Source organism: Colobus angolensis, unplaced genomic scaffold, assembly GCF_000951035.1.
Source record: "Colobus angolensis palliatus isolate OR3802 unplaced genomic scaffold, Cang.pa_1.0 Scaffold3, whole genome shotgun sequence".
NCBI classification, from domain to species: domain Eukaryota; kingdom Metazoa; phylum Chordata; class Mammalia; order Primates; family Cercopithecidae; genus Colobus; species Colobus angolensis.
The window spans coordinates 18140846-18153687 of NW_012116265.1; the positions used below are offsets into that span (position 1 = coordinate 18140846).

General features: G+C 37.3%; 1 protein-coding gene across 3 annotated transcripts in view; it reads right to left on the reverse strand.

Annotated features, from left to right (window-relative positions):
* Positions 1–12842, reverse strand: part of TTLL5 (tubulin tyrosine ligase-like family member 5) — a 306711-nt gene that overhangs the window by 183886 nt on the left and 109983 nt on the right. For all 3 annotated transcript variants that reach the window (XM_011949527.1, XM_011949526.1, XM_011949528.1), the window contains 5 exons: positions 11100–11246; positions 9903–10003; positions 7049–7176; positions 4203–4289; positions 3205–3600 (listed from right to left, as the gene is read on the reverse strand). In XM_011949527.1, the coding sequence (XP_011804917.1) occupies positions 3205–3600; positions 4203–4289; positions 7049–7176; positions 9903–10003; positions 11100–11246 (859 nt within the window). The remainder of the gene's footprint in view (positions 1–3204; positions 3601–4202; positions 4290–7048; positions 7177–9902; positions 10004–11099; positions 11247–12842) is intronic.

Here is a 12842-nt window from a genome sequence, read left to right on the forward strand (position 1 = left end):
AAAAAAAAAAAAAAAAAAAAAGAATTTATACTTTTATTCTTTTAGTGATGACCTTTGAAATTTGATGCTGCATATTTAACTTTAAAAAGTCTGTAGTAAAATAAAATCTTACTCTTATTCCAAAAGCATTCAATTACCACAGAAAAATTTAACTCCAATCAATTACAGGCTGTTGTAAATTACATATTTTTGTCCGTATATTGCCGTCTACTACTGTTTAATCCATTCAGAATATGTTCTCTGACTACAGTGGAAACAAGCTACAAACCAATTATAAAAATAAAGAATCCCAACTACCTGAAAATTAAATAATATATTTATAAATAATCCAAGAGTCAAAAAAGAAATCACAACAGATATCAGAAAATATTTATGAACTGACCAACTTCTTTTGCTCCCTATACTTTTCTTGGAAAGGATCAAAAGGGAGGGTTTTGAAAAAGTTTTTCTGATAACACAAGCCACTGAAGACATTGATCTTACTGAATTTCTTACATGGGGAAAAAACAGTTCAAACCAGAACATTACTGATCATTATAATTACTGATTTTAGAAAATTAAATCACAACAATGATGATTACCCAGAATTAACAGAGATATATACATATGCATATAGTCATATTTATGACTTATTAAAGCGGATCATTTAATATCTCTGACTCAAGCTGTCTATTAAAATATCCATTTCATTTGAAATCAGGTATTAAGAAATATAGACTGGCTATTTATAAAACATGTCTTAGCTGTAACTCACCTTAACATAGCTATTACTAGTGTTTAAATCTTGACTGATGTTAAGATACTCCCCACATTGATCCACAGATAATAATCCTATCAAAATCCCATCTGCCTTTTCTTGAGGAAATTGACAAGCTGATCCTAAAATTCATATGAAAATGCAAGGGATCCAGAACAGCCTAAACAATCTTGAAAAAGAAGAGTGAAGTTGGAACAATCATCCTTGGTGATTTCAAAACTTACTCTAATGCTGTAGCAATAAAGACAACGTGATATTGGCATAAGGTCAGACTTATAGGTCAATGGAATAAAACTGAGGCCTTAAAAATAAACCTTTACATTTATAATTAATTGATTTTTGAGAAGAGTGCCAAGACAATCCCATGGGGAAACAATACTCTTTTCCACAAATGATGCTGATATAACTGAATATCCACATGCAGAAGAATGAAGTTAGACCCTTACATTATACCATACAGAAAAATTAACTCAAAATGGACAAAAGACCTAAGTGTAAGAGCCTAAACTATAAAACATAATTGGGGCTGGGCACAGTGGCTCACGCCTGCAATCCCAACACTTTGGGGAGGCCAAGGTGGGCGGATCACAAGGTCAAGAGATCGAGACCATCCTGGCCAACATGGTGAAACCCCGCCTCTACTAAAAACTACAAAAATTAACTGAGCCTGTAGTCCCAGCTACTCAGGAGGCTGAGGCAAGATAATTGCTTGAACCTGGAGGCGGAGGTTGCAGTGAGCCGAGATGATGCCACTGCACTCCAGCCTGGCGGCAGAGCAACAACCCATCTAAAAAAAAAAAGGAGGAAATCTCTGTGACACTTGATTAGGCAATAGTATTCCAGATAAGATTTAAAAAATCACAAGTTGACAACAGAAAAAAAACAGATAAATTGGACATTATTAAAATCTAAAATTCTTTGTGCTTCAAGAAAGTAAAAAGGTAACCATCAAGTAGGGAAAAAGTATTTCTAAATCCTATCTGACAAAGGGCTCTTATCCAGAGTATATAAAGAACACTTACATTCAACAATAAAAACAAAAACATACCAATTTTTGAAAGGGCAAAGAATTTAAAAGACATTCTTCCAAAGAAGATATAAAAATACCCAATAAGCAAATGAAAAGATATTCAGCATCATTAGCCATTAGGTAAATGCAAATCATGACCACAAAAAAGAGATACTATTTCATACCCATTAGGATGTGAAAATCAAAAACAGAGACAACTCATAGTAATGGCAAGGACATGGAGAAACTGGAACCCTCAAACATTGCTGTTAGTAAAAGGGCAAAGTCACTTTGGAAAACAGTTTACAAGTTCCTCAAAAAGAGGAAATACAGCAAGTTATCATATGAACCAACAATTCCACTCTAGCTATACACTCAAGAGAAATAAAAACATATGTCCACACAAAAACTTACAAACAAATGTTCATAGCAGCATTATTCATAATGGCCAAAAGGTATAAACAAATCAAATGCCTGTCAACTGACTAATGGCTAAACAAATTGTGGCATATCCATACAATGGAATATTATTCAGCCATAAAGGGAATGAAGTTCATGCTACAACGTGGATGAACCTGAAAAACATTATGCTAAGTGAAAGCAGCCATTCACAAAACACCACCTATTATGATTTTACTTATATAAAATGTCCAGAATAGAAAGTAGCCATTCACAAAAGACCACCTATTATATGATTTTACTTATATAAAAATGTCCAGAATGGACAAATCTGTAAAAACAGAGAAGTAGATCAGTGGTTTCCAGGGGCTAAGGGGAGGAAGAAACAGACAGTGGCTGCTAACAGGTAAGGGGTTTCTTTTGGAGATGATGAAAATGTTCTAAAATTAGATAGTGGTGTTGATTGAGCAAGTCTGTGAATATATTAAAAAAAAAACCCACTGAATTGTACACTTTAAAAGGGTGAATTTGATGGAATGTAAATTATATCTCAATAAAGCTGTTATTAAAAAATGGAGGACAAATTTGACAATATAGGTCTATTTCAGTTAAAATGATATATCCTATTCTAAGAATTCTTTGGTTATTTATTCAAGTCATTCTTGTCTTAAAAACTAACTTGTCTGATGTTGGGAATAACTATTTGAAGCACCGAGAATGCACACAGCACACTCATAGGTCTATGGTTAACTGTGACAGGAAATCTCTCGACTAGGCTGTAGGCTCCTCGTGAACAGAAGCCTTGTCAGATTCATCTCTTTATCTCCAGTACCTAAAAGAAGTCCTGTTTCCTCTTGCGTCAATGAATGCATGCTACTGGATGCGATGCAAGCCTTCTTTAGTCACGTCAGAACAATGCAGTGTGTGTCCCTTTCCATTTCAAAATTTAAAAAAAGGCAAAGGGAAGAGATGACATTCTTTCTTTATTGGGGCTGGGGAGGAGCTCACATTGTGGACCGTCTTTCGTTCTCTCACTCACCTACTTTTGCTGAAGAGGGACGAGACAGTTTCTGGCTATAGATTTGTGCAGCACTTTGGAAGGAAGAAAAGGAGCCAATGGTGTGACTTCCTGATCGACAGCGAGGCAGGCCAGCAGGGCTTGGGATGTTGTGTGTCCCAGGATGTAGGGAGGGAGAAGCACTGGCAGAGACTGTGTTCAGTAAAATTGTTGGCTGGTGAGGCATGCTGGGGATAGCTGAAGGAATCTGAGATAAAGAAGAATGGTGGCCAGGCCCTGGAGAGAGGTCAGAGGTTGTAACAGATGACAAATGGGTGTTGGGAATTTTCTGCAGAGTAGCAGTAGGACCAGAGAAGGGAGCAGAGGAAGAATTGGTATAAACTAATTTTGCCTCTTTTTCTGCTGAAGTGGTAAATCCTATTAAAAACAAAACAAGACATCATTTTAGAAAAAACAAACATACAATCTCTATAAAACAAATATTTTTAAAACATAAACATCACAATAATCATGGCACGAAACAGAAATCATGAAAAATACAGACTTTAATGAGTATTCATCATAAACTTAATGATTTTTGCCTACCAGAAACAACCTGGCAACAGAAATAGGAATTTACTTTTATTCCTTTCTAAAAGCTGGAGTTGGGACTACCACTATGAAACAGAGCAGGCATGTTTTACACGTTAGGACATCAAGATGAAGTCTCCACTAGTAAGAGCTAATTCCTCTCCCCCTTCTCTTCACGCTTCTAGGAAAAAAGAATTTTTTCTAATTTCTCACTCAGAAATTAGAATTTCTAAACTCAGAATTTCTAAGCTTAAGAAAATGAAAAAGTCTTTGGAAGGAAAACAGCTTATCAATAGATAAGAGAAAATTCTAAGGGAAAAGGAAAAACAAAGAAAAATATTTCTTTGAGGTAATGTTCCATGCTTTAGAAATATTTATCTGATGACTATTTTCTTCTTTTAGGGAATTATCAGAGAGCAGCAAATCTAGGTAGGTTTGAAATCACTCACGAGATAATTTATCAGAATGAATCTCTGTTGTCTGTTGCTGTTTAGGCGGCTTTATTTTCACTTCTTCCATTATAGTCTCAGGGTGATCTGAAATAAGAAATACTGAGCTTGGACTCTCTTAAAATCAATTGCAAGTCCGTTGTTCTATACATAATTTTATATCCAAAAATATAACACAACTGCTAATCAATGCTGGGAAACATAGCACATCTCATCACATTTTTCCAAAGATGGAAACACCCACAGCCCTATGGAGTGGGCAACCAATTAAATGATTCCCAGCTATTCCCAATCCCAGCTACAGTTAACGGAACCAGGGAAAGGTACCTAAACCCAGGGCAGCCATCCACAGACAGCCAACAAGCTAGGGCTTACCTGGAAAAATAATAATAAGGGCGGTCAGATGCTTATGCCAGGAATTCAGACAGAGGGTTCTAAGAGATCACGTTGGTTGGTGGTAGCCCCTGGCGCCAAGAAGTTATAATATGTATGGAGCAGCGAAGCTACCCCGAGACAGCAAGAGCGGTCCCACTATTTCTTGGCGTAATACCTGGATACTACGATGGCTCTGTCTCTTAAACTCTTCAGTTTTACTGGAGATAGGCTGATCAGTATATTCAATAATAGTATCACTCTAATCAATTTTGACATTAATAACTAATTTTTTCTCCACTACAGAATTTTGAAACAGAATAGCCAGAGCTAATTATATATAAAAATACTCCAAAATCTTTGTCAAGGGCTAGAATCATACAAAAACTTAAGAAAGGCCATTTTATACATCATCTTTCAGAGTGAAAGAATAAAGACATATGAATTTTCTCCCCTCCATCACCAATAGCAGTGGTAACACTGTCACACACTCATTTGTTCATGTTTGAAATGAGTCCAGATACTATACTATCAAATGTCATAATGTTGTTTCCTTGACTGAACCTTCCTACTACCCCCTAGTTATCCTTAATAGGTTTGCACAGGTATGGATCTTATGTAAAGGTAGTCCTTAAAACACAAACCCTAGAAATTTGAATGACCTATCAGTACAAAAGATGTTGCCACCACATGCTGTTAGGGCTTCCACGTTACTGCCAGGAGAGAAGTTACTAGATGAATGTCCATCTAGGCCCCTACCTCCCCAAATTAGCACACTTTTCTCTATTCCAACCTTATTACAAGAATTCCTTTGTCTCCCTTAGCCAAAACTCTTATAGGAGCTTTTCAGAGCTTCTGCCAGCTTTCTTCTTCTATTCACTCACCCGAATTTATCTACCAGACAATAAACTTTATAAAGTTAAAGACTGTAACAGTCCTGGTCATTGTATCCTAGCAACCATGAAAGTGCTTAACACATAATAGGTGCTAAGTAAAAAAAAGAAGTATAGAAGGAATGAATGAACAGGTGAATGAAGTTAGAAAAACTCAAAGAAAAGGGCTGGATTCAGGAATTCCAGTAATACGATAATTCAATTATACAGTCAGTTAAACAAGCTCATGTGGATTGGCCTAGGAACCAAACCAGTTTTTAAAACATCAACACTGTTTCTTTAGGAAAATTCAGTCCACTTTTTTTTTTTTTTTTTTTTGAGATGGAGTCTCGCTCTGTCACCCAGGCTCGAGTGTAGTGGCCGGATCCTGGCTCACTGCAAGCTCCGCCTCCCGGGTTCACGCCATTCTCCTGCCTCAGCCTCCTGAGTAGCTGGGACTACAGGCGCCCGCCATCTCGCCCGGCTAGTTTTTTGTATTTTTTAGTAGAGACGGGGTTTCACCATGTTAGCCAGGATGGTCTCCATCTCCTGACCTTGTGATCCGCCCGTCTCGGCCTCCCAAAGTGCTAGGATTACAGGCTTGAGCCACCGCGCCCGTAAATGACCAATCTTCCTGGCTATTTCCACATTAGGTTATCATAACCTCAAGAGCAGGGAAGAAGTCTCCATCTTGGAATCTAGTACTTAGCACACTAACAAAATCAGTAGGTTGATTACCTAAGCCTTAGGTTTCCATCTAGGTTTTAAGTTAATTTTACATTTAAAGCAGAGCTTTGTTTATAACAGAATGTCACTGCTATTTTTTTTTTTTTTTTTAATCATGGTGACGTGAGCCAGACAGCCACGTTCATACTCAATTCCAAAATCCCCAACCATGGAATTCCCCAGCAGTAAGAAGTTTTAGAAACATGTAGGGGCATTCTGGATTATAACAATAGCTGAGGAAAGCTAATGGCATGTCAGGCTTGGAACCAAGTATAATAGACATCCCACCAGGTATGGAACAGCCCGACACAACAAAGAATTCTCCTGTCCAAAATGCCAATGATGTTAAGTTACAGAAAGTAACAAACTTGTCAAGCGTCAGAAATAATCATTAAGAGAGATAGAAGAGTATATTAAGAGCACAAACTTTGAGTCAGGCAGACTATGGATCAAATTCCTTGTCCCTGCACAAAAAAGAATAGCCTTGGGCAAGTTACTGAGTCTCTTTTAGCTTATTTTCTCATCTGTAAAGAGGTTTTGTAGTAGTGCCCACTCTACGTGGTTTTGGGAAGTAAAAAATAAGACCATGTCCAGCAGATAGAAAGATAAGTGTTCACTAAATATCAGCTATTATTAGCTTTTCTTGAAAAGCTCTCTGTTGTTAATTGCCATGAAAAAAAAATCAGACCATGCCCCTCTTCTGCTTTTAGGACAAAAAGTACTGTCCCCCATTCTCCACCCCCTCCCCACGCTGCAAAGTCTCATTACCTTGGAGACTATTAGTGCTTAGCCAACACATTATTCCTCATTCTCCTTTGCATTTCTCATTTCCTCACTTGTTCTTCTTATTTTTCATTAATTAACCAGCATACTTACCACCTTTTGCCCCACTATCAGAATAACTGTTGTTGTTCTTAGAACTTTTAGAGTGAGTCCCCAGGAAGACACTAGCAGACTTGTTCTTTTGGGTATAAAAAGTCAACACCTCCTCCAGTTCAGCCTCACTGAAATGAGGAGAAAAAGTATGGTCAGACAGGAAGCTATTCTGGAAAATCTTTCCACCAGATTTTATTATGAAAACAGAGCAAGCTGGAAAAGGGAAAAATGAAAAGCACAAGCTGAAAATTCCCTATTAATAGGTGGTTAAAATAAAATATAAATGAAAGCAATCTACAAAATTTAAAGCATAAGGTTTTATTCATCCCACAGTGAATTTTCTAGATCTACACTGTCTAATACGGTAGCCACTAGTCAGTCATATGTGACTATTTAAATTCAAATTAAATTAAATTAAAGATCCTTTTCCGTAAACTAGCCACACTTCAAGTGTTCAGTAGTCACCCACAAAAAGTTCTATTGGACAGCCACGTTTGAGAACAGGCGGCAACTAACTACACACTGTGGGCTAAACCTGCCCAGCGACTTGTTTTTATGGTCCCCAGCCAAAAATTTTAAAAAATATGTTTAAAGAGTATGCAAAACAACAACTACAACAAGAACCACCACCACCACCACCCATATGTAGCCCATGGAGTCTGAAATGTTTATTATCTGGCCCTTTACAGTTTGTTCAGCTCACTTCTAGATAACTGAAGTATCTTCACTTAAAGAGCCACTTGTCATTTTCATTGCCCATGTCAGAAATAAGGAAATCCACCAATAACCATAGAATTCCCTAACCATCTATATAATGCACGAGGCTAAGGTAGATCATCTCTAAATCACTTCAAATTACTGAAATTATATGTTCTTTATGAATAGCCACAAAATAGAAAGTATAAGAAAACAGATGAGGGGCCAGTGGATTCTTCTAGTGAACATATCACACACGTGGACTTTAACATCTGTAGCAGCTTCTCAATGGCCTTTTTCTTTTCTTTTTCTTGAAGCTTGGCTATGTTCTAGAAAAGCGGCTATTAAGTGAAGTATGCCTGCATTATCACAGAGAACCTATATCCCATCTTCAGAAAACACACTCTAACCAGAACCTAGAAACCACCTTTATGAATCTCAGCGTAAACCCCAAAGTCTCCAAAGTAGCCTAATGCCGCAAGATAAGTTCTCAAGTAACTATCAAAGATCTACAGCTGAGGTTGCAAACCTCTGCCTGTCAGTGTGTTTTATTTGGCCCTTCACAGAATACTGAAAGGCAAAGGTTATGGCTGGTCAAAATACAAGCTGCTTTATATCTGTCTCATCCTTTGCCCACTTCATAATTTATGTTTTCCTGTCTGACTCTGGCAGGTATTTGAATTTACCAGCCCTGAAAAGCATCCATGTACTCAAACCAAACTTAATAAAAGAAGAACTTTACCACATTATTTCCCAAAAATCAACACCTAATCCACAATCAGAAGTAATTATGTTCCAATGCATTTTATTTCCAAATGTATAGAATTAGTTAACAGTACGTATAATTCATTTTTAGTATCCAGTTAGACCTGCTTGGGAAATAGTGTTCTTTTAAAGTCTGTGTTTTTTTAAATATATATTTTAGGGATTTTGAAGATCCTTAGGATAAACCTGAAAATTATCTTTTAGCTTTAAAAAGTAGAGGTATTTTCTAGACACAATCTTTTCTTTTTTAAATCCTTTTCTGTTTTCATAATGTTGATGAGAGAAACTGTTTCTATACCTGTTTTATCAATCATATTACTTAAGACTCAAAAATGTCAACAAGTAACATCATACAATTATGGACTCCTACAAAATGATATATTTGTTTGCTGTAAAGCGTATGATAGTGAGGTCTGAAAAAGGTATTAAACAAAGATCATATTATGCTGGTGATTGGTAAGCCCCTACCCGTACCTCATTTAACTTCACAAATCAACATAGGGTAGATTTTCTACTGATTTTCTCCCTATTTGTGACTTTGACAGTTGAAGCCTAAGTAATGGGGTTTATGGTTTTTTCATCCTATTTTATTTTAATGGTTTTGTACATCTCTCTATTTAGAAAAAATTCCTCCAGTGTAAGTTTTACAAGATGTAAAATTAAGTGCCTTTGTTATCTCTTCCTTTGTAAGCCAACATAAATGGACAAAATGGCCTGGCTGACTTTTATCAAGATAGAGAGATGAACATCGAGATTTTCCATCTCTAAAGGCTAACCCTAAGCATGAAGAACTTGTTCTATTTTATATAAATTAGGTGTAACCCTTACAGAGTGGAGAAATTGCAAATTCCTCAACCTATTCAATGTAGGCAAAATTTGGTCATTTCCACTCCATGAGTAGGTCAGGGATAAATTCAGACCCAGTAAATATGAGATGCCTCTAACTTCAACTTTCCAAAGGGCTCTCTTGTGACTTCAAGAGATGTGTACTGTGAAGCCTGTCTAGAACTACAGCCCTGCTACCCAGCAGTAATGTTTTGATAACTGAAGCCATGAAAACAGCAACATAATTGGCTAAGATATGGAGAGGCCAAGTCTATAAAATTTTTTTTCCTTCTGAGAATGATTTCTTTTTTCTTCATTTAGAGACAGGGTCTTACTATGTTGCCCAAGCTGGCCTTGAATTCCTGGGCTCAAGCAATCCTCCTGCCTCAGGCTCCCAAGTAACTAGAACTAAAGCGGTGTGCCATTGTGCCCGGCTTTAAGAGTTGTGCCCGGCTTTAAGAGTGATTTCATTCACGTCCATGTGTCAGAAACAAAGGAATGCTGGTATTCAATAAGCAATATGGAAGATGGAATAAGACAGCTTTTATTAATCAAGAATGTCTTCTACCTTGCTTGTCTGATGAACTCCTGAAAGTTTTCCATATTCACCCCATCCTCCTCTTCTTCAACTTTCTTCTTTGATTTCTTTTCAGCCATTTGTTCTGTTTCCTACCCAGTGCCCAAACCCCACAGAAAAACAAGATAAAACTGACTCCTAATAAATATGCACTTCATCATGTACTTTCAATAGCCTTGAGTTAATCTGTCCTTATAATAAAGACAGTTAATTCTTGTATGTACTTTTGCGACCTATAAATTTGATATATTACTTTTGGCCATGATTTTGTAAAACACTGAAATTCCCAAGTAAAAGTTGCAGAATGAACGTAAATTTTAATCATGTTTTTACTTTCTACTTACACAGCACATTGATTAAAGAGCTTTTTATAGTAGCTTAGATATCTACGATCACTCTTGTAGCTTTAACAATATGACAACAGACACAGTATTTTGTTCCAATTAGGAAAGACAGATCTTGGAAGGTATAAGAGTACCATATTGAATAAATTCTTCACTTACATAAGACATAACAAAATTCTCAACAGATCTGGAGTAAATTGTGGCTATGAGTTTGGTGCACTGATATTCTACTAACAATTCCATGCAACTTTAGAAAAGCCATTTAAATTTCTGTCAGCTTTTCCTTCTGCAAACTGACCAACCTCCCAAACACAAACACCCAAAATGATATTTTTAATGCATTCTGAGATCCCGGGATATAGAATGCTTTGTAAAATATTCTAACTAAATAGTGTATTTCTTGGGCTTTACTGTAAAATTCTGTTACTGTATAAAATGTTTTAAAGATGAAAGTATAACTTGCTCAAGAAAGAATATGTCATCGTATTCAATCCACAGCTCACATTTGTTCTCAAATGGTCAATTTGCCACTTTCTACAGGAACTAACAACCGTGCAGACTCACACAGCCTAGGATTCATCTCCCTGCTCAAATGGAATATGCCTTTCAGAATTAAGAATTATCTATGGCCACTGGGCCTTCAGAAGTAATTAATACATAGTTTTTCAGACCAGCTGGGTTAAGGTGTGGGGTCCTGCTTCCCCTAACAGTAATACACAAGGGATGGTGATGACAGAGAACAGAAGAAGAAGGTCTCCATCCAGCTGGACAGAGGCTTCTATCCAGTCTGTTTCTGACTGTGTATGGCAATCCAAAGCACAAGACTAACAGATAAAAGACTTACCTTGTTGTATACAATGATAAAGTCACCCAGCTGGTGGGCCAGGATTCTTCTGCGTTCCAGAAGTGTCAATCGTCGGCTGGGTAATACCATCCTCAGTGAATGCTGGAGGTTATTTGATGCTCGTTTGAGGAAACGAACAACCAGCTCCTATAAGTTAAAGAGTCATGGGAGAAAAGAAAAGGAGGGATGGTGCTAAGCAACAGAAGACAAGCTACAAGGGGATTATATAACAGAGATGTAATAAGACGTATATTACACATTTCAACAAACAAGACCCAGAGCAAACAGGTTAGATATAAAAAGGATACAGAAAGACAAAACAAAAACGAAAGAAACTTATTCCCTTCCCTCAATAAGCTGGCAATCAGAAAATTTAAATCAAGTATGTATGTAAATAACTATGTAATACAGTAGTAGTTGTAAAAGCACCATAGTACATACACAAACAGTACTATTTAGGGAAAGGTAGCATTCAAAGACAGGTAGTAGAAACCAAAACTGTGGAAGTAGATGAAAGTATCAAAGGTGAGAAGACAGAGAATACAGAAATATTCATATTTAGAGATAGAAAAGATGAGGAAGAATCAGGAAAAAAAAAAAAACAGGTTAGAAACATCAGAAACATAGAAAACCAGGAGAAAATAGGCTGGGCATGGTGGCTCACACCTGTAATTCTAGCACTTTGGGAAGCTGAGGTGGGCAGATCACTTGAGGTCAGGAGTTCGAGATCAGCCTGGCCAACATGGCAAAATCCCATTTCTACAAAAAATACAAAAATTAGCCGGATGTGGTGGCACACACCTGTAATCTCCGCTACTCGGGAGGCTGAGGTATGAGAATCAATTGAACCCAGGAGGCGGAGGTTGCACTGAGCCAAGATCACGCCACTGCACTCCAGCCTGGGCAACAAAGCAGGATTCCATTTCAAAAAAGAAGAAAATTAAGAGAAAACAGTGTCATGGAGGCCAACTGAAGAAAGGGTTCCATGTCAAATGCTTCCAAGAGGCTGGATCTGGAAAGGCTCACTACAAAGACAAGGCCTTGGATCTGACCACTGAGGGATAATTTCAAGGAAACAGTTTTAATAAAGAGAGTACAAGAAGACATTAAGAAAATGCATGGATAATGAAAAATATACGTGAAGAGTAGAAACTAATGACTTTAAAAGTGTCCTGATTAAGGCAAAGAAAGAACTATCACAGTAGTTTGAAAGGTAATAGCTTTTTTTCTTCCTGAAGGATAAGGGAGCTTTTAGAGTTGGGGGTTGTCAAGGAGGGCACAGTGGAAAATTACTAAGGGAAAGAAAGAATACATCTCACTGAAGATGGAGGCAAAGGATTTTGAAATCTGAACAGATACCAATCAGATTACTGATAAAATCATAAATGTTTCAAAGAGAGATTTTATAAGGCCAAGAGCCTTAAAGATGTTGTTGTCCAAAAACCACAATAAAACTGCCTTCAGATGATAGATCTGGGGACATTCTGTTGAGGTGCCTTCTGTGAGTTATGAGATAAGGAATCTCTAACCTAAGCTGGAGCAGAGAGGCCAGCTCTACATCTACCTTCCTCAAAAGCAAGACTAGGGCTTGCGCGCGCTCTCTCTCTCTCTCTCTCTCTCTCTGTCTGTCTGTCTCTCTCTCTCTCTCTCTCTCCTCTCTCTCTCTTTATATACATACACACACACACACACACACACACACACACACACACACACATACACATATATCTTTTTTTTTTTTTT